This window comes from Piliocolobus tephrosceles, chromosome 4, assembly GCF_002776525.5.
Source record: "Piliocolobus tephrosceles isolate RC106 chromosome 4, ASM277652v3, whole genome shotgun sequence".
Lineage (NCBI taxonomy): Eukaryota > Metazoa > Chordata > Mammalia > Primates > Cercopithecidae > Piliocolobus > Piliocolobus tephrosceles.
This window is the reverse complement of record NC_045437.1, coordinates 116,132,696-116,155,297: the sequence shown is the minus strand read 5'-3', so window position 1 is coordinate 116,155,297 and position 22,602 is coordinate 116,132,696. Positions and strand designations below refer to the sequence as shown.

At 43.9% G+C, this 22,602-nt stretch overlaps 1 protein-coding gene across 1 annotated transcript; it reads left to right on the top strand.

Moving 5' to 3' along the window:
- Positions 1–3,428: 3,428 nt before the first annotated feature.
- Positions 3,429–18,900, top strand: LOC111547124 (3-phosphoinositide-dependent protein kinase 1-like). The gene is given in 8 exon segments (XM_023218760.1): positions 3,429–3,790; positions 3,792–4,068; positions 4,070–4,946; positions 9,889–10,030; positions 13,845–13,983; positions 14,218–14,388; positions 17,795–17,942; positions 18,770–18,900. Coding segments are annotated over 8 exon segments (2,247 nt in total).
- Positions 18,901–22,602: the final 3,702 nt, after the last annotated feature.

Below are 22,602 nucleotides of genomic sequence, written 5' to 3'. Positions count from 1 at the left end.
GCTGAGGTGGGAGGATGGCTTGAGCCCAAGAGGTTCAGGCTGCAGTGAGCCATGATTGTGCCACTTACTGCAGTCCAGCATGGGTGACAGAGCGAGAGCCTGCCCCCAAAAAACAAAACAAAACAACAACAACAACAAACAGAGTAATGTATGTGCCAAGGTCATACAGAGACCTTGCCTCAAAACAAAACAAAACAAAACAAAACAGAGTAATGCATGTGCCAAGGTCATATAGAGAGGTTGTGGGAGGGCGTGAACTAGGACATTGTTCTAGTTATGAGCTTTGTGCCTGTGTGGCCTTGATCATCCCCCTCAACTGCCCTGAATCCCAGCTTCACATCTACAAAATGTTTGGATGGGGAGGGGATGCTTTAGAGAGGATAATTTCAGAGCTTATTTTTAGTTTTAAAACACCATTCTGTGAAATGAGGTCATCTAAAGGGAAATGACTTTGAACAATGAAAGACTTTTACAAAAAGGAGGGATTGAGGGTGATTGTGTTGCAATTATGGGAAAGTGCAAGTTGGCCCTCCATGTAATTGCAGCAACCCCACCTCTGTAGCAAAAAGTTATGCTGATTTCTACAACGGCGTCAGGGACTTCAGGGTTAACACTCTCCAAGTTTGACCAGAGCAAATAGATTTTGCTGAGTATATTCTCACAGAACATTATTTTTGTTTAAAAAAAATAGTGCTTTCAGTTAACAGCTGACATTTATTTAATTGGACCAGACAGATTTATTGTCAACTGAAATGGCTAAGATACATAAATGAAACATAGGTTAGAGGACAATATAAAGGCAGTTTCAGTTTTACAAAGGCATGGATGGTTTTCTTTGAAAGCAGTTTGGCTCAAGAAGCTTGTGTCTGCCTAGCACCCTAGTCTGTTGGGCTGATCTGTGAGTGCGCCTCGGTGTTGTAAAAGTTTAATTTGTTTAAGGAATTCACTAATTTTATTGTTCACTTTTTTGTAAAATTATTCAATAATTTTTTTTTCACCAATCACTTGTGGAATCGTAGGCACTGGATATGCAAACAGTAGCTGATTTGTTTTTAACTCACTTTGTTTAATCAAATTTTCAGAGCAAAATATTTTAAAAAGCACAGATGCCAAAGAAGTCCAGAGTATACATAAAACAGTACCACAAACAATGGGTGGCCAACAACTGTCTCTGATCAAAATGTTGCATCTGATACGACAACTTCTCCTGGGGATCCAATTTCTAAACCACTTGCAAATGAATAGCTAGCAGGATCTCAGTGCTGGGCCAAAGGGGGTTCAAAGGCTGGGATTATGCAGCTACTCACTTTATTTATTCTTCTTTAATTGTTTATAGATTTTGAAAATGTTTATGGGATGGGGGAGAGGAAGACAGAGCAGAACAAAAGGAATTAATAACTGTCAAGTGCTTGATTCTTAATGAACCCAGTCAAGAATCTGGGCCAATATGACATACACTTTTACTCTCTCTTGGGGGTAGAGGGTGGCTTTTCAGCCTAATTTTAACAGAAAAATGATGCCTGACTTACTCTTCAGACACAATCTCAGAATGTGTTGGGGCTGAACATTGAAACAGGATATGGAAGGCAACTTTCTCCTAGTTACTCTTATTTTTTTCTGGGAGAGCTCAGCCAACTGCAATGTGGACCAACTGTAGTAGCCTAGTCCATGCATTCAGTTTGTTTCTTGAGTACCTACTCTTCTCTGGGCACCTGGTAGGCACTAGAGGCATATTTGAGAGCAAATATTACATGGCATCTTCCCTCCAGAGCTCACAGATTCCTGGGAAAACATATTGAAATAATCTCTCTCTCTTTCTACACACACACACACACACACACACACACACTGCAAAGATGATGATAAGAACTTACAAGTGAACTGTTGATCTAGTTGGCAAATCAGGAAAGGAAGTACTCTGGCTAAGATACGAAGAGGAAGCCAGAGGGAGAAACTTGAGAACAGTGTCTGCAGCAGAGAGAACAGCATAGGCCAAAACTCATCATGGGAGCCAGTAGGCCATGTCTAATAAACTCAAAGAAGGCCAGTGCGATTTGAGGGCAGAGGGTAAAGACTCTTGCAATATAAGATGAGGCAATGATCGCGTCAAATAGGGTAATGTGGATCAGTTAAGGATTCTACTCTCATGTGAGGCTATTGAAAGCTCGTAAGTTTGACACAAGTCCCAGCTGGAAGACAAACGCATCTCAGGTCAAAATCTGGTCCCAGCACCTACTCATTCTGTGACCTTAGGCAAGTTTCTTCATGCTTTGAGCCTCAGGTTCCTCTTCTGTAAAATATGTAATTCCTACTATGCAAGGTCATTTGGGAGAGTCAGTGAGAAACTATGTACAGCAATACTTAATATTACATAATACAGTGGCTGATACGTAACATACGCTCACAACATGTTGGCTTGAGATAAGTGAAACTGATAGTGTTTCTCACCTTTGATAACAGGAGTGGGCTTCGCTATCACCTTGCTTCTTTGGGGGTGAGGATATTGAGTTCAGCAAAATCCTCAAAATTTGAGACCACTCATTCTAATATTGGCTTTTCTCAGGTTAAAAAAAAAGGAAAGATGTTTACTTTACCCCTGGAATTATAGAATCACAAATTATTAGATGTGGAAGGGACTTTGAAGGTGGTCACGCCAGTCCCCTGCTCATTTTTGTAGCTATAATGGGTATTCATTGTTTTCTGTGGTCCCAATACCTATTTCCCTTCTCTTCAGTCTCCTTTTCAGGAATTACATCTTCCTCATTAGGTACAGTCTGATGGGGCTACTTCGGGTGTACATCCTGCCCTAGTCAAGTGGCAAGGACAGCTCCCAAGCCAGTGAAGTGAGCCTTCCCTTCCTGGAAGTGGAATCCCAAACAGAAAAATGAAAGGGCTGATATAGAATGGCAGGGTGGGGAAGGCGAGGGGCTCCACGCCGGCACAGGCTCTTGGGCAGGTTGTTCTGCTGTTGGGCCCTACTTGAGTGTCTGCTTTCCAGCCTGTGGAAGGAGGAACCCTGAATCCCTTCCATGGTTCCAGCATGCTGTACAACTACACCTTGAGTCTGTTGGTCCCTGAAAGCCTTCCACCATAACCCCATTTTAATAGCTAGCTTAGAGCCAAGGCATACTAATTAACACCACAGTGAAAAAATTGAAGCCAGAGAAATTAAGTGACCTGGACCTGGAGAAATTAAGTCACACAGCAAATTTGTTGGATCTGGGTGCAGAGTCAATTAATTCCAAGTTCAGAACTCTTTGCACAGCACCTAGAGATTTTTTTTTTTTTTTTAAATAGGGAGTTCTAGGAATACATCTTGATTTCTGCCCTTTTCTCATCCTCTTTGATTTCCTGTCCACTTTGTAGAAGCAAATGAAATTCTAGTTCAAAACGTGAGTAGCTTCATTTTGGGTCTGAAATCTGTAGACATGAAAGCTGGCATTCAAGGCCTTCATGACATAATCACCTCCCATGTCTCCAGCTTTATCTCCCACAAAGATAAAGACCTGCTGGCAGGCTGCTTCCGCCCGCCCCATCAGCGCGCACGCGGCTACCGAGCTGGAGGAGGCGGCGGGCGTGAGACCGGGAATGCGCAGGGCCCCCGTCTCGCCCCCCAAGCCCGGGCCGCGGCCCCCGCCTTCCCCGCAGCCGTCCGGCACTCGGTGCCCGACCCCCGAGGCCGGCGGCTGCTCCCACCCGGGGCCGTTGCTACTTGTGCCGTGAGCGCCGCCCCGCCATTTTCCACGTCGCTCCGTCAGCTGCGCCAGGCGGCGCACCAGGAAGCGAGGGTGAGCATGGGGAGCCTCCGCTGATGCCGCCGCTGCCGCGCCGCCCTCCGAGGCTGCGTCCCGGGAAGCCCGGCTCCCCAATCGCTTCGGCCTGGCCCGGTGCCCCGGACCTGAGTGCGTCCCCATGGAGGCGCCCGGGCTGGCCCAGGCGGCCGCGGCGGAGAGCGACCCCCGCAAGGTGGCGGAGGAGACCCCCGACGGGGCGCCCGCGCTCTGCCCCAGCCCCGAGGCGCGGTCGCCGGAGCCGCCTGCCTACCGCCTGCGGGACTTTGACACGCTGGGGCACCGTGGGCACTGGGACGTTCGGGCGGGTGCACCTGGTGAAGGAGAAGACAGCCAAGCATTTCTTCGCTCTCAAGGTGATGAGCATTCCCGATGTCATCCGCCTGAAGCAGGAGCAGCACGTGCACAATGAGAAGTCTGTCCTGAAGGAAGTCAGTCACCCGTTCCTCATCAGGCTGTTCTGGACGTGGCATGACTAGCGCTTCCTCTACACGCTCCTGGAGTACGTGCCGGGCGGGGAGCTCTTCAGCTACCTGCGAAACCGGGGGCGCTTCTCCAGCACCACGGGGCTCTTCTACTCTGCGGAGATCATCTGTGCCATTGAGTACCTGCACTCCAAGGAGATCGTCTACAGAGACTTGAAGCCAGAGAACATCCTGCTGGATAGGGATGGCCACATCAAGCTCACGGACTTTGGGTTCGCCAAGAAGCTGGTAGACAGGACTTGGAGCCTCTGTGGAACACCCGAGTACCTGGCCCCGGAAGTCATTCAGAGCAAAGGCCACGGCAGGGCTGTGGACTGGTGGGCCCTCGGCATCCTGATATTCGAGATGCTGTCGGGGTTTCCTCCGTTTTTTGATGACAACCCGTTTGGCATTTATCAGAAAATTCTTGCAGGCAAAATAGATTTCCCCAGACATTTGGATTTCCATGTAAAAGACCTCATTAAGAAGCTGCTCGTGGCTGACAGAACAAGGCGATTAGGAAACATGAAGAACGGGGCAAATGATGTGAAACGCCATTGGTGGTTCCACTCTGTGGACTGGGAAGCTGTTCCGCAGAGAAAACTGAAGCCTCCCATCGTGCCCAAGATAGCTGGCTTTTTCTTCTGTGTAAAACCTGCTGGCCGGGCGCGGTGGCTCAAGCCTGTAGTCCCAGCACTTTGGGAGGCCGAGACGGGTGGATCACGAGGTCAGCAGATCGAGACCATCCTGGCGAACACGGTGAAACCCCGTCTCTACTAAAAAATACAAAAAAACTAGCCGGGCGATGTGGCGGGCGCCTGTAGTCCCAGCTACTCCGGAGGCTGAGGCAGGAGAATGGCATGAACCTGGGAGGCGGAGCTTGCGGTGAGCTGAGATCCGGCCACTGCACTCCAGCCTGGGTGATAGCGAGACTCCGTCTAAAAAAAAAAAAAACCTGCTGTCCAGCCACAGAAGCCCCTTCCTTGTCCCAGGCATGTGCTGTCCTGTCCTCTCTCACCCTCTCCCAGGGTGCTCTGTCTTCTTTCCTTCCTTATTTCTTTCGGCATTATAGAGAGCTACTCTGTCCCCGGCCTGGTGATCTAACTCAGCGGTAAAGAAGACCCAGCCCTTTTCTAAAGGAGAACGTAGTCTGCCAGGAGAGAGGGGTGAGTAAACAATCAGATCCAACAGGGGCAGGGCAGGAGGTTGTGGGATTACCAGCAGGATCCCAGCTGTCTTGGAAACCAGAGAAGTTTGCCAAAAGGAGGAGATTTTAAACTGACTTCCTGTGGATGAGTAGGAGATGAAAACAGGAAGAGGAAAGTGTGCATAAAAGCAAAGAGGAGAGAGACAGACAGAGGGAGAGAGAAAGAAGATAGAGATGATACCAAACACACAAGCAGCAGAAGAAAACATAAACTGGACAACAGAATCATAATGGAAAACAGGCACCATCAAAAAAGTGAAAAGACAACCCATGTAATGGGGGAAAACTTTTGCCAATCATGTATCTGATAAGTGACTTTAATCTGGAGCATAAGGAACTATTATAATTCAATTATTTAAAAAGGCAAATAACCAAAAATGGTCAAAGGATCAGAATGGGCATTTCTAGAAATACGATATACTAATAGCTTAAAAGCACGTGAAATGATGCTCCACATCACTAGCCATCAGAGAAATGTAAATTAAAGCTGCAATAAAATACCACTCTCTACCTACTCATATGGCTATCATCAAAGGATAGATAAGAAGAAGTGTTGGTGATGATGTGGAGAAATTGGAATCCTCGAACACTGCTTGGAAGAATGTAAGATGGTGCAGCCACTTTAGAAAACAGTCTGCCAGTGTCTCAAAAAGTTAAACATAGAATTACCATATGACCCACAATTCCAGTCCTATATAGCCAAGAGAACTGAAAACATATGTGCACACAAAAACTTGTACACTAATGTTTACAGCAACATTATTCATAATAACCAGCATGTGGACACAATTCAAGAGTGCATCAACAAGACAAATGGAAAAACACAATGTGGTATGTCCATACAATGGAATATTATTCAGCCATGAAAAGGAATGAAGTGCTGATACATGCTACAACATGGATGAACCTCAAAGATATTATACTCGGTAAAAGAAGCCAGACACCAAGAACCACATAGCATTTGATTCCATTTCTATAAAATGTTCACAATAGGCAAATCCAAAGAGACAGAAAGAAGTTTAGTGGCTGCCAGGGGCAGAGGATGATGAGCAAATGAAGGTATATGACAGCCAAGGGGTACGGTTTCTGTTTTGAGGTAATGAAAATGTTTCAAAATTGATTGTGGCAAAGGGTACACAACTCTGTGAATATAATAAAGGCCATTGAATTGTATACTACACTTTGAGTGTGTGAATTGTATGGTATATGATTTATAATACACACCATGCATTTTTAAAATAATAAAAAAGTAATAATGCTTTTAAAAATAAAATAAAATAAGAACTCTTATGTATCTTGTGTTACACCCAGAAGATTATAGGGTATAATGGCTAAGAGCAAAGGTTCAAAAGCAACCTGCTGGCGTTTCCTGAGACCCAGGATCAGTTACTTAACTTCTTAGGGCTTCAGTTTCCTTCTCTGTAAAATGGGGGTGGACGAGAGAATGCATAAAAAGTACTGAATACCATGCCTGGCCCAGAGTACATGCTCAATGAAGGTGACAATTATTATCATGGTCAGCTGACAGACTGGAAGAATGATGACCCTAAGAGTTCCAGAGGGATTGTAGAGAAAGAAAAACTATATCAGAAAAAAATATATATTTTTAGGTTTGTCATTATGAGAGCAAAAAAATATTTAGGAAATAGAAAATGCCAAATTTGTCAAATTAATTTTATTCTGCAATGACAGAATTTTGTATAAATAGCCTTCAGAGTTCATTTAAAGTCACACACTCATGAAAATATAATCGGGAGCACAAGTGAGAGAACCAAGCTTTTAGGGATTAGAGCAGGGGAGAACCCGGGAGCAAGCACGGTCTTACCTAAAATGCCTACCTGGCATTGTCAGGAGCGCACAACATACCCATCATCTTGTCAATGGAAGCTTTGAAATAAGACTTTCCATCCTTTGCAGGAAAGGAGGTCATCCAGGCTGTTGTCTTCCAGAATTCTTCTTGTGCTATTGGAGTCTGAGGTGTTGTTAAAGTAAGAACAGCCAGGGATTGTGGGAAAGCAGTCAGAGGTAGAAAATAAAAGTTGGGCACATTTTGAAGTTTGGCAATGACACTTTCAGGCATGTACCTCAGAGAAACACCTGCCCACATGCTCAATTAAACAGGTACAAAGATGTTCCTGCGGCATTACTGGTAAGAGCAAAGAGGTAGTGGTGGTAATGATAATGGTGGCGGTAATGATGATGACGACGGTGGTGGTGGTGATGATGATGGTGGTGGTGGTGATGGTGATGGTGATGATGATGGTGGTGGTGATGGTGATGGTGATGATGGTGGGGGTGATGGTGATGGTGGTGGTGATGGTGATGATGATGGTAATGGTGATCATGGTGGTGGTGGTGATGGTGACAGTGATAGTGATGATACCTGACATTTACTGAGTACTCTCTATTTCTTAAGCATTGTTGTAAACATCTTACGTATATTGACTCTCTTAATCCTCACAGCAAAACTATTAGGTTGATACTGTTATTATCCTCATATTACCTTACGTATATTGACTCTCTTAATCCTCACAGCGAAACTATTAGGTTGATACTGTTATTATCCTCATATTACAGATCACAGCACTCACTGTTTAAACCTCCCTGAAGACTTTTCATTCCACTTAGACTAGTCTAAAACCTAGCCCTTTACCCTGACCTCCAGTGACCTCTTAGATCTGTCCCCTGCCTGCTACTCTGAGTCCCCCACTCCTCCTCCTGCTCATCATGTTTCTTCCATCTATTCCTTCAACTCACCAAACTTAATTCTATCAGATCTTGTGCACCAGTTATTTTCTCTACTGAAAGCACTCTTCCTCTAGTCCAGTTGCTCCCAAAGCATGGTCCCTAGGCTAGCAGCAGCAGCATCACCTGGGACCTTGTTAGAAATGCAGTTTTCAGGTCTCACCCCAAATCTACTGAATCTGAAACCCTGAAGGTGGGACCCTGAGATGTGGGTTTTACTTAGCACCCCAGGTGTGTGTGATTCACCCGAGTTTGAGAATGGCTACTCTAGGTTTTCACGAGCAGACTGCTCCTTGTCATTCAGGTTCCAGGTTACTCATCACATCTTCAGAGTCCCTCCCTAACCTCATCCTCCCCATGACTCTCTACCATGTTACCCAGCTTTATTTTCATCGTGGCTCTTACCATTACCCAATATTTTCCTGCTTGTTGAGGCATATGTCTGTCTGTGTGTTGTCAGTCTTTTCTACCTGTCAGTAAACTCTCTGAAAGCACAGACCTGCTGTTTATAGCCATGTCCCCAGCACCAAGCACAGAAGCCAACACAGAAAGGGCTCAATAAGTATTTGATTCATTTGATTAATTGATTAATTAATTGGAAGCCTATGCAGGCAAGACAAGAGTAATTGACTGAACAATAAAGCAGGGCAGTCAAGTCAAATGACTCTGGGAGCCAGCCAGGTTCTGTAATGGAAAGGCTGAATGTGAAGCATGGAGGTATGGAGGTGGCAGGGCAAATGAGTAGAGAGGATGTGGCTAAAGGCTTCAAGTTCAATACTGAAAGGGTGGTATAGACCCAACAAAACCAATTTGTGAGCCAGACTCAGCTCAGGGGCTGCCAGTTTGTAATCCTTATTCTAAAGGCTTGACCTTGGCACTCCACTGAGGACATGCCTTTCCTCCTTAAAGAAGACTTTCTGTTCCAAGAGCTTGAAAAACACCTGCTTTTCAGCTTAAGAGTTGGGGAAGTAGAAGGAAGCTTGGAAAAAATCCGTTAGGAATGAGAAAGTAAACCCTCGGGGAGGGGTTGTGTCTTTCCAGTCACAGAGAAAACTGGAGGAACCATTGGAACGCGGTTCAATACCCACATGGTAGCATGAATATGCAAAAATATTTATTGCAACCCTTTTCATAAACACCAAAAAAGGCTCTGAAAGTCCAAGAATATAGTATTGCTCAAATAAAACAGAGTAGAAAAATTATATGTAGTACTACTTAGTAGCAAATTTAAAAATTATATTTTAGAAGGATCTTTGATTACAGGCTGACTTGCACATGATGCCAGAGCACAGATAAAATAGGATTCCAATTTTATAAAAATAGCCTGTGTCCCAGCTGAGCCTGAACCTCTGGGATTTAGACCTGTCTTTGCATGTTAGAGAAACTCATTAAGCAAGTGTTTAATTGCATGAGTTTGTCTTAATGGGGTAAGAAAACATCAAAGCGGACATTTGACGGAGGAATGGGAAAGGGATGTGGAGAGGACAGCAAAATACCTGTAGCCCCCCAGCCAGCTCCGTGGGCACCTACCTGAACAATAACAAGGAGCCTCAGGCAGAAACTGAAGGAGCTGTGCTCAAGGACTCAGTGTGACCAGGGCCCAAGCAGCACAGCAGTAGGCTCAGAGGGCACGCTGGGATGTTGAATCAAGATTAGGAGCATTTTCCACATCTTTGTGTAGTACGGAGTCAATTGGGGGTTCTGAGGACACAGGATCACTGTCATTCCCTCAGTGGTGCCAGAAAGCAAGCTTCAGATGTCACCACTGTCGTAGTGGGCACTGACATGGACAGCATCGACCAAGGCCGGGAGATGTTTCCTAAGTAGGAGACAGCGAGGTGGGCACAGAACAGGAGGGCCCTCTTGTGAGTGCACCTGAGACTCTCCCACCCTGAGCTCCCTGAGATCACTTGGGGAAATACTGAAAGGGGAGCTTAGCCAGGTGCAGTGGGTCACGCCTGTAATCCCAGCACTTTGGGAGGCCAAGGCGGGCAGATCACGAGGTCAGGAGATTGAGACCATCCTGGCTAACACGGTGAAACCCTGTCTCTACTTTAAAAATACAAAAAAGTTAGCCATGTGTGGTGGTGGGCGCCTGTAGTCCCAGCTACTTGGGAGGCTGAGGCAGGAGAATGGCGGGAACCTGGGAGACTGAGCTTGCAGTGAGCCGCGATAGGCCACTGCACTCCAGCCTGGGCAACAGAGCGAGACGCCGTCTCAAAAAAAAAAAAGAAAAAGAAAAAAAAGAAAGGGGAGCTTGGCAGATGGAGGCAAAACAGCTATATATGAGTTCAGGGACCTCATTTGTACACATATGTTGATGTGGAAACTTGGGGATATTGTTTGCATTTATATCACTGATTGTAAATATATCAAAATATCAACAGTTTCTCTGAGTGGTAGAATGGTGGAAGATTTTCGTTTTCTGTTGGATAGTTTTTGCATTTTGTAATTTTTTTTTCTAAACTGAACAGATATGACCTTGATAACAAGAAAATCCAAATTCTATTATTTTAAAAATACATGATTGACAACATCAGGCATTTTTAGTAGTGAGCCAGAGAACTGGCTTCCAGAGTGAGGAGGCTGAAAAAGGCTCAGATCCATAAAAGGTAACTAGATGGTATCCCCAAGACTGAAGAGTCCTCTATGTTGTGCTCTAAGATGCAAGTTCCCAATAGTTGCTGATTGTCATAGACCACCTCACAGCTCTTACTGTTTTTAATCCTTGTAACAGCTGTATGAGGTCTTATTAGCCATTAGGTAACACACCTAATCCGCAGTGGGATATTCATGCCTACGTTCTTCTGTCTGTGACTTTCCCCCATGGTTTTCTAAGGCAGATGCTGCTTTCTAGATGCTGCCTTCTAGAGTATGAGATCTTCACCTGACTTGGGGGCAGTCTGTAAACCTCTTGGATTTAGATGCAGAGCTTTGCATGCATGTTCATTTTTCTAATAGGATAATCCCGAGTTTTACTACCCCCTCCAAAATTTAAGTACTCCTATATTATTTGAAAAGCATAGGCTTTGACAACAACAACAACAAAAAACCTTAGAAATAGGAAATGCTTCTTGAATAGTAATATTTTGAGGATCTAATGGTAAGCAAATCAGAAACATGTGGATTAAATTTCCCTTAAATTGGGCATAAACCAAATAATATAAACAGTTTGGTAAAAGTTGCTTGGGGTTTTCTCAAACCCAAACCATTTGAAAAAAAGAAAATGTTGGTATTTTTGATGAACCCTAAAGAGAGTCTATTTGGCAGATTATAGGTTGAGTGAGCCTGTTTGTGGTATTTCAACATAGCGTGTTTTCCAGTTGGGGGCACTGGTTCCTTTGGGGTTGATGTTGTTAGATTTGCGGCATGGTGGGTGGACAGTGGTTGTGCTGGTGTACATTAGGGTGAAAGGAATACTCCACATCTCCCCACGCCACAGTTTATTCTGGGTTGCTTGTTACCAAGAGGAGTTTGCCCATGGAAACCATCAGAGAACTATAGAGACTTGGAGGAGGTGGACCACTGTCTCTCCACCATGTCAGCCAGTCTGTGAAACCACATCTTCGAAGGTGAGCAGCTGCATAGAGGGCCTGGCTGTAGGTATTGAGACCACTAATAGTCCTTCTGTTGCAGCTCAGTAGGAGAAAAAGCGGCAAGATGGCTTTTTGTTGCTTTTTTTTTTTTTTTTTTTTTAATGGAGTTTCACTCTGTCACCCAGGCTGGAGTGCAGTGGTGCGATCTCAACTCATGGCAACTTCCGTCTCCCAGGTTCAAATGATTCTCCTGCCTGAGCCTCCTGAGTAGCTGCAATTACAGGCCTGTGCCACTGCGCCCAGCTAATTTTTTAATATTTTTAGTAGAGGGGGGGTTTTACCACGTTGGTCAGGTTGGTCTCAAACTCCTGACCTCAAATGATCTGCTCAACTCGGTCTCCAAAAGCATTGGGATTACAGGCATGAGCCACTGCGCCCAACCGAGGCAAGAGTTTTAATAGCTCTTTTGGCTCTAACAGATCATTGAGGTAGTGATCTGCTGCCAGCAAGTGCTAATACTCCAATAACACAATCAGATGCAGAGTAAGAGTCACTGATTGTGGCTGGGCGCGGTGGCTCACTAGGTGTTGCCTAGTGAGTGGTGTTGCCTCTCTAGGGAGGAGCAAGAGACATAACAAATCATTTGTTGTCCCAAGGCCAATTTTGCCTTTAGATCATATTCAGTGCTGGCAGATTATAAGAAGAAGGCATGGCCTTGTAGGGAGAGGAATATATGCTGGGGAAAAGGCAGATGCCATGAGAAACACCAGCCCTCACAGCCTGGCATCTGCAGGAAGAATCTTGGGTACATTCAATTTAACCAGCATTTAGTGGATGCTGACTCCTATAGGTGGACAACTCCACATTCCTAACTCTCTGCAGATTTTTCTCTGGAGGTCTGGAGTAGGCCCACATATCCACCCAACCTCCCTACTGGACAGCTTCACCCTCATTCAGCTCTTCATTCAGCAAGTATTTATGGTGTGCCTCCATAGACGGACAATGTCATGTCCTCAGGATTTTGGGGTGAACAAGATACCCTTCTTGCTTGGCAAAAAGTGCAGTAGGGGAGCCAGACGTGTAAACAGGCAGTCACAGTCACCTATGCCCCGTCCACACAGAAGGAAATGAGCAAGTCTGTTTTACTAAGATTATTCTCTTCTCTCTGGGCTGTGAAAATACATTCCAGATCACGAGGAAAGAAACACTCATATACAAATCAGATCCCTCACTAATTGCACTTCATCTTGTAATTTCTCATTCACTGCAGTACAGTGATGATCTGGTCATCTCCAGCACAGGTGCTGGGTTCCTGCATGTGCCACCTCTTGTGCCCACAGAGTGTCACAGGACCCTGAAGGCTGGCTCCATGACACGTGGTATCATCCTGCTGTTGGTAACAGGCCCTACCAGCCATCCAGGTGCCCACACTTAGGTGCTTCATCCTCTCCTTCCTCCAAACCCACACCTCTTGCTGGCTTCAATGGTGGCATGGTCAGCTCCCAGCTATCTTGACTCCTCTCACCCTTCAGGGTCACATCTCAGGTATTTTCTAGGCATGCCAATTAAAATTATGCAAATCCATGACCTCTTTGCTCCACCTCTGTCCCCTTGATACTTTTACCTTCTCCTGGACGGGCTTCCTCAATGGTTTTCCTGCTCAAGTTACTCCCTGCATCTCTCCACCCTTTACGCCAATCATCTACAACACAAATCTCATGTCACTTCCAGGCTCAGAATGCTTTCGTGTCTCATTGGTAGCCTGGCATTACAGCTTTCCATGTTCTTGGTCTTGTTTTCTCTATTCTTCCTCCACCCTCCTTATGAAATGAACCAAGGTCTCACGTCATGGTATCTTTGCACATCATGTTCCCTCCAAACTTACCCCAGACCTCAGCTCTGATGCACTCCCTAGATATGCTCAAACCCCTCTTCAGTGTCTCCAGCCCAAATGCTTCCCTCCACTGTTAACACTTGTTACAGGGGCTGTGAACAGGTTGGCCTCCCAATCTGGAGAGTGTGAGCCCCCTGAGGACGGGAACCATGCTTTCTGCAACACCGCAAAGCCCTCATGAATGAATGAATGGGTCTGACTCTCTAGCTGGCTCTACAATGAGGAAAGGCTTCTAAATATTTTGTCCCTATGCCTGCGCCAGACCCAACCACGAGATCTTATCAGGAAGTCTGCCACTGTTGCGGTGTCAATCTTCCAGCGTGATGTGAACCTTGGGGACCTGCTGGTAATCATTTGCAGCAGCCAAAAGTGCTCTTTAGAGAATGAGTCATTTGGTCATTGCACACACAGGCTGGTGACCCGCAGAGAGTTTGTCTACAGACACCTTTGTGGGCAGCCGTTCGATTTCCTGAGCCTGAGGAGGCCTTTATTTCAGATTCCAAACTTTATTGCAACTTCTGAGTGACTGCCTTGACCCTATTGGTAACCTCACAGCACTTATAGTGATTCATCTCTTCAGGAAACTGTGTCTCCCCTGGGTCTGTCCCGTGATATTGGCACAGGAATAGTGGCTGGGAGTGGGATTGGTGAGAGGGAAAAGCCTCTTTGCCATTTGCAGTCTCTTGAGTGGCCTGTGAGAAAAATATTTCCTTCGCTGTGGGATTCAGCAACTGCACACCAGAATGAAAAGGTGAGGAGCTGGACCCCAGGCCCAGCCCAGTAGAGGATTGAAGGGAATAGCCAAGCTCACTGCAGGTCTCCCACTCCTCCCTTCCAGAAATCCACCCACTGGGCCATCTTGTGATCCCTAACCATCATCATTTAGATCTGTCTACTGGACCCAACATGTCCTTGACTCTCCCAAACTTATAGAAGACAGACGGTGTGGTGTCCTTTAAGGATGGCAAGTTCTGGAGTTATACTTTTTATTGGAGAATAACATACATACAGGTAAGCACACAAGTCACAGGTGTGCAGCTCACTGAGTAGTCTCAAAGGCACAACTGATGCTGCATTCTCACTTCAGCTGCCCAAACTTCACAAGTCACATACCCCACCTGAGCCTCAGTTTCCTCAGTTCTCAAGAGCAGTTAAAAACCCATCTCTTCTAATCGGGCCTTCACTACAAGCAAATCTGAAATGTTACCCCTTGCCTGTCTTCTCACTTGGCTTTATTGCTGTTCATAAAGCCTATCATCATCTGATGTGTTATTTGTTGTTTGTTTAGATTTGTTTATTTTCTCTCTCTCAATGAGAATGTCAGCTCCCTGGGCAGAAGAAATTGATTTCGCTCACCACTCCATCCCTGCAGCTAGAACGGTGCCTGTTCACTAAATCAATACTCATTGGATGAATGCAGACAGTGGTTTTGAGGACTGCTTGTATGCTTTAAAACTTGGGAAACATCATTAAGATGGTTAGTTAAAAAAAACCAAAACAACAAATGGTTGGCCAAGCTGTGGTGCAATTGGAACCCTTGTGTAATTGCTGGTGGGATGGTAAAATGGAGCAGCCACTGTGGAAATACTATAAATGACAGTTCCTCAGAACATTAAAACCTAGACTTAACAATGATCTGGTAATTCAGTTTCCAGGTACACACCCAAAAGCACTGAAAGTGGGGTCTTGAACAGATATTTGTATACTGATGTCCATAGCAACATTATTTGCAATAGCCAAAAGATGGAGACTACCCAAGCGTCCATCGATGTATAAACAGTCCACAAAACGGGGTCTAAATATCCAATGGAATATTATTCAGCCTTAAAAATGAACTCAGTTTTCACACATGCTACAAGATGGGCAAACCTTGAGGACATTATACTAAGTGAAATGAGCCGGGCGCCAAAGGATAAACACTTTATGACCTCACGTACACGAGACGCCTAGAGCATTGAAATTCATAGAGACAGTAGAATAGTGGTTTCCAGGGGTAGAGAATGAAGGGTTGTTGTTTAATGAATACAAAGTTTCAGTTGAGGAAGAAGAAAGTTCTAGAGATAGGTAGTGGTGATGATTGCACAACAGTGTGAATATACTTAGTGCTGAGGGTTGAACAATGAGTAAGACCAATTCCTTGGCCTTTAAGGAGCTTCTTGTCTGGTGGAGAAGGCAGGTGATGAAAAAATAAGCATAGTAGGCCGGGCATGGTGGCTCATGCCTATAATCCCAGCACTTTGGGAGGCCGAGGCAGGCGGATCATGAAGTCAAGAGGTCGAGACCATCCTGGCCAACATGGTGAAACCCTGTCTCTACTAAAAATACAAAAATTAGCTGGGCGTGGTGGTGTGCACCTGTAGTCCCAGCCACTTGGGAGGCTGAGGCAGGAGAATCGCTTGAACCCAGGAGGCAGAGGTTGCAGTGAGCCGAGATCGCACCACCATACTCCAGCCTGGCGACAGAGCCAGACTTTGCCCCCACCAGAAAAAGTAAGCATAGTAACATGTGATGAGAGGCAGGCTTGCGGAGGACAGGCAACATAAAGTGGTCACATGGATATGAGAGACTGGGAAGCCGAAAGAGAGTTGGGGTGTCCAGAGAAAATGTTGGGGAGTGGAGTGGAGGGAGGGGTGTGGGTGCACGAGATGACGCAGTGCTCTATGGACCAGGCTAAGGAATGCATACTTGATCCTGAGGGCAATAGGGCCACTGAAGAGATTTACACTAAAGAATGAATTAGAAGCCTTGCTTTGAGTGCCACAAGGAGAATGGATTGAAGGAGGAGAGAAGGTGGAAAGAGTTTGTATTAGGAGCCAGGATGGAATCTGTGTTTATCTCCAACACTCCTTGTCTGCTTTCTACCATACACAACGCTTTCTAGAATGTCAGGGGTTAGACTTGTTTCCCCACCTATCATGTCACTAATACTCAGGAGTGCTAAGCCTTCACCAGGTACTTCCTGAACCCCATCGACCAGCCTTGGTCTGACTTAGCATTGAACTTCCTAGAGGACTTGGAGTGCCAGAGTGCAAGCCCTGCATGCATTTTGGATGTGTGGCACTAAGCATGCGCTGAGAAGTAGAAGCGAAAGGCCATTGTCATTCGTCTTTGGGAAAGGCTCTCTGCTGCTGAGTTTTTAAAACAAGCTTCATGGCAGTTGCTGTAGGATTCGAATGTCACAACTGTAGTGAGGGAACTGGGGAAATGAAAGCTAGAAAGGGAGTGTCAAAGCTGTTGTAACTTGATTTGGGAGCTGAGACATTGACAGTATGATTTGCATTTTGCAAAATTCTGACAGATCCTCACATGCCCACCCCATTCTCTGCTGGGGTTTATCGCATCCATTTCCCCTAGAGTGCTCCATAAAGAATTTAGGTCTAGAAGGCTTCATTTAGAATCCAGTTATTATCAGCATTAAGATCTGGGTTCCAGGAGAACACGAATTGCTCTCTGTTTAGTAGCTCAGAGCTGTAAGGGGGAGCTCTTTACTGCTGAATGCTATCACAGGCACACCCTAGGGATGTTGTACCCACCCACCTGCAGACAAATTGCTGTTAGTCACTCAGAACTGAAGAGTCCTTATAGAGGTAACCATCTCACTGCAAGATAGGAAAACTGAGGCCTGGGAAAGCGATGGATAGGCATGAGTCACTGGGAGAGCCAATCGTTAACTGGGAAAATATTTACTAAGCTCTTACCATGTGCTAGGACACTTGGGATTTAAGTGGCAAGTAAAACACTGATCATCTTGTTGACTAGACAGCTCATACGCTCCTACTTCTTGTTAAGTGAGCCTTGGTTTGGATTTAAGTTGGTATCCATTTATATTTTATGGTAAGAAACCTGTGCTAATCAACTCCTTATTCTGTTTCAGAAACTATGTTGGATATTTTGCAACCATTACCTTGTTCAATTGTTGTCAAACAAAGAGATACATATTTATCATCCACATTCTACAGATGGGGAAATTGACCTCAGAGAGGAACGTTGTCTTGCTCAAGGTAGCAGAGCTGGTGAAGTGTTGAGCTAGGATTAGAATTTATGTCTGCCTGTCTTCAAACCCTTGATTCTTCATCTTAATCCTGTGTCTCTGGCCAGCAGATCTTTATATCCTTAAGCTAAACCCTCTGAATTTTGCATCTTACTTAACCTCCAAGTGGCGGAAGCCCCAAAACTCTTCATTGAATGGGAACAAGGAGTCCCCAGGTCCCATGAAAATTATTCTGCAGGAGAAGGAGTTGGGAGCCCCTTTTCCTCTACTTTCCTTCCATGTGGACCCCCTAGAGTCAGAGAAAGACAGAACTGGTATCTGCACCAGGACAGCTGGCTGAATAACTCAGCCTGATGCCTACCATTTACTACTCTGTGCCAGACACTGTGCTAAGGGGTTTCCACGCACCAACTCAAATCCTCACACCACCACCGTGAGATGGGTTCTGTCATTCTCCCTCTATTGAAATTGAGAAAACGGAGGCAGAGAGAGGTAATTCCATTTCCAGGGTCACAAGCTAGGAGAGGCAGGATTAGAGGGTCCTCATTTTGTCTGAGTCTAGATTTCAGGCTCCTTATAATTACTTTGTATGCTTAAGAAATTCCTGTTGACTGAATGGTTGAAATTAATTTTTTCAAATCAGTCTTTCTATGTTCCCATGTCACTGGACTTTTTGAACCAGCCTAGAGAAGCCAGCAGCAGGCCAGGTGTATAGTACGTGTACTAGGTGAATGAGGAAACCACCCAGGGGGGTTCCAGGGCAGAGAGAGTCATCCCCACCCTGACAACCAGGTTCTGAGGACTCTAGCTCCAGGGGGAATGACGCTCTGCAGTTCATTCCAGTCTCACCCAGTTTTCCTCCCCTGCTTCAGTTCTTTGATTTGTAATGGCCTTAGCTCATGCCTTTACATTCTTCCCTTGGAGTTATGTCACTCATGGTGAACAAAGCATCTTTTCAAGGACCCTGAAGAAATCAGATTATGCTATAGGCCCTGCAAATTAGAGGCCTGGAGAGGAGGTCTCTTATTTGAGGATAATCACCATCCCTTCTCTGTTTGACAACTTATTTCAAGATAATTAGAGCTTCACTTTCTTTACTGGGATCAACTCTTTCTGTTTTCCCTTGTCCTTGCCCTACCAGTTCTGGAGCTGACTCTCACAGCAGCTTGCAGTCAGACAGGGGACATCTGTAAATTTGTGCTGGGCCACAATCCCTTACCAAGAACTGTCAAAACAACTGCCATGGATACAGCCTTTAAAATTTGGCACTAGTGGCCCAGGTAAGATACGAGTTTAAATCTTCATTCTTTCAACATCTTTGCTAGACATGTGTTCAGCATCTTTAACACACGCAATTTTAGGTGCTAGGAATATCACAATAGAAAATGAAGACCAAGGCCCTGCCTCGTGCAGCTTACTTCATAGTTGTGAAGACAAATAAAGGACATGAGGAGCTTGACTAACCTAGAGATAAAATAAATTTTAGAAATAAAGAAGTGTGTTCAGAAAGTGAAACTTATTACTCCCAGGTATAATAGTAAGAGTACCCGTAATAACAAAATCATTATGATAATAACAATAGTCATATTTTAAGTAAAAATGAAATTATTTATTATTAGACTAGAATTTGCTGTATAGAAACTTGCTAAAAGTAAGTGATCAATGTCTAGGACTTGGAATTATTTTGTTAAATAGACCACTGGCATTTGATATAGTCACAGGAAGTCGGAGTACCTGGGGAATGAGGTGTCTCATTGATTCGCTTTTCCTCTTGCTTTGTGTAAAATTCACTATTATTAATAGTAATAATAAATGATTACCCATTATCTTTCTAGGCCCCTGGATTGTTGTTCCAAATATTTTAGGATTTTTCAATTCAAGTCAATTAACATTTACGTCTATGAGGTCGGGGCTGGGATGAGAAGCAGGTGAAGAAATTGATCTCTATGAACAAGGAGACTTAGGAAATCGGAATGCCATGTACACACTCACGAAGATTTTGGAAGTGAGAGTTTGTGTGTGTGCGTTTAGCTTTTTTCTGCCCTATAATAAATCTCAATCTTATCTAGGCTTGTGCTGTATATGTTTACCTATGTGTCCTCCAGTAATTATTATTTACATGATCAAATTTAAATAAATGAATATATAGCTGCACAATGGGAAAAAAAATTAGAAATTCAATTAGGAATTGACTAGTTTACAATCTCCGTTAGGATATTTTAATGTACCTCTCATAAGTGGAGAGATCAAGAAAGAAAAAAATAAGAATGATATAAAAAATTTGACTAATACACACATTCACAAATTTGATGGGATTTGACATATATTTGACATATATAGGGCCTTATATTCAATAAATATAATGTGCATGTATTTCACACTCACATGGAATAGTTGCAAATATTTATTTAATGGATATCAAGCCTATTAGAAGACTTAACAAATACTGAAGAACCAATATCATACAGACAACACTCTCTAACTGCAATGTGATAAAATTCAAAGCAAAAAGCAGAAAAATTATATGTGTGGTATATGCATATAATATATATATATATAGACATACACATATACACAAACAACAAACCTTTAGAAATCAAAAAAAAAAAACCCACTTGTATATAATTAGTCAAAGAAGAAATTTTAATGAAAACTACCAAAGATTGATAGCAGATAATGAAAACATTACTACTGAAACTCCTAGAGGGAAATTTACAGCCTTAAATACACATATATTAGAAGGCAGGAAGATGAGTTAATGAGATAATCTTTCAGTGCAGAAACAGCAGAAACAAAGCCCATTGGTTTAGGGCTGGAACACACCTGGAATATATATATAAACTGACTCACTGGTAAGCAGTCTAACATTCCATTAAACTTACATAAAGGAGGGTTGGGTCTGAAGGCAAATTAAAATAGCTCTAAAGAAAATCAAACCATACTATAATGTTGAAAAAAAAAAGAAAACTTTCATAGCAGAGGGTATAACAGTTAGCAATTGCTGTGTAACACATTATCTCGCAATTTAGTGGCTTAAAATAACAAACAGTTATTTTCTCCCAGTGTTCAAGGGTCAGGAACTTGGTGTGGCTCGGGGTCTCTCACCAGGTTGCAGTGAAGCGTTCAGTCTGGGCTGCAGTCATCTGAAGACTCAACCGAGGTGTGGAATTTGCTTTCAAGTTCACTCACATGATTTATTTCAGGCAATACTGTTCTTCACTGGGTCTTCCTCACTCACTGCTGGGTGCCTTGCCCCCCGGGCCTCTCCATAGGCATGCTTCCGCCAGAGTAAGCAGTCTTAGAGACAGAAAGCCGGTCCCCAAGACAGAAGCCACAGTCTCTTATGACCTAGTCTCTGAAGTGACATGCCATCACCTTTGCCATGTGCAGGGGTCACACAGACTAACCATAGCACTATGGGGCATGCAAGGGTGGGAATACTAGGAGAAAGATCATTGGGGGCTGTGTGGGAGGATGCCTGCCACATGGGCTTTTACTTGGCTGCTAACCCACAGCAGAGAATAGGTGAGAAAAATTAGTTCCACCTGGTCAAAATCATTAGACTTACATTTGGGATTCAAATGATATTGAAATTTGAGGAGAGGTGTTGGATTCAGGATTGGATTTCTTGGCATTTGGATTGGAATTCAGGTGAATTCTTTTATTTTGCTTTCACTATGTACCTTTTAAAATACCAATTTTCCCCCAAAATAATTTTAGCCCACCAAACCCCTCAACAGATTTTGTCAATCCACTTTTCCCATCACTTTGAAGTTGGTGTCTGCTTGAAAGGAAATTTGATTTAAATGTTTTTGATTCCTTTACATAAAAGTATTGAAACTCAAGTTACTAAGAACTATTTGATGGAGAGCAAGTCCTCCAATTTCATGTGAAAGTTGTCAAGTGTATATTTCTCAAAAATATAAAATTGTGCTTTGCCAAAAAGTCAATAAAATACTGACTCAATGAGGGTTAAGTTTAGCCACCCACAAATCATAAAGCCTTGCTAACTTTATGCCAAACTTTTTTGGTTGATTAAAAATATCGAATCGACCATTTCCACCCACTCCTGAATTTAAATGAATTGTAAATCATTTTCTGTCTTGTAGATATATATACTGGATATATATATACTGGATATAAAAGTAAAAGCTGAATTAAGATAATTCAATTTCTTTAAATACTTCTCAGTGACTTGAGCTTCTCGTCTCCAGTTTCTTCCTGCTATAATCTATGCTACCCTGGGCACTGTTATCTTACTGAGAAGTAGAGCCAATCTCACTTATCCCCTCATTTTATTTTTTTAACTTTTCACTGCCTTCTCATTACCCTCAGGTAGGTCTTACCACACCATTCGTGACTCTGCATCACATAGTCTCAACCTCTTTTCCTAACTCGTTTTCCTCCTCTCTTACGTGGGCTTACTGGTATAGTAAGCACACTTGCCATTGTTTGAATATGCCATGCACTTTCACACCCAAAGCCTGTGCACACCCTGGGACACCCTTACCCACTCTCAGGAGTAATCCCATTCCCTCTTCAAGGCATATTTAAAATATCATCTCTAATGCACCAGCTTCTTCAGTGCCCAATAATGCCTCCAATTTGATAGAAAATGGTCCAAAATTTTTTGGTCTCAAAAGCAGGTAATTTCACCTTACCATATTCTGTAAAATTTTGCATATACTCACATCACAGCACTTTCCTAACTGCATTGTAACTAAATAGAGTATTGACTAGGGGATGCTAACTGCTTCAACAGATGTACCTCCATTTGTAAAATAAGAATGATAATATCTACTCCCGAGGGTGTTATAAACAATAGTGGAGACTCTATATTGACTGTTTCTCTCTGGCACTGAAGTGTTCTGGGCTTGTCTTGTCCTTAAAAAACAGAGTTTCCAGCATCTTCTTCCTTTAGAGGTATTTCCATCCATCCACCCATCCATCCATCCATCCATCCATCCACTCACT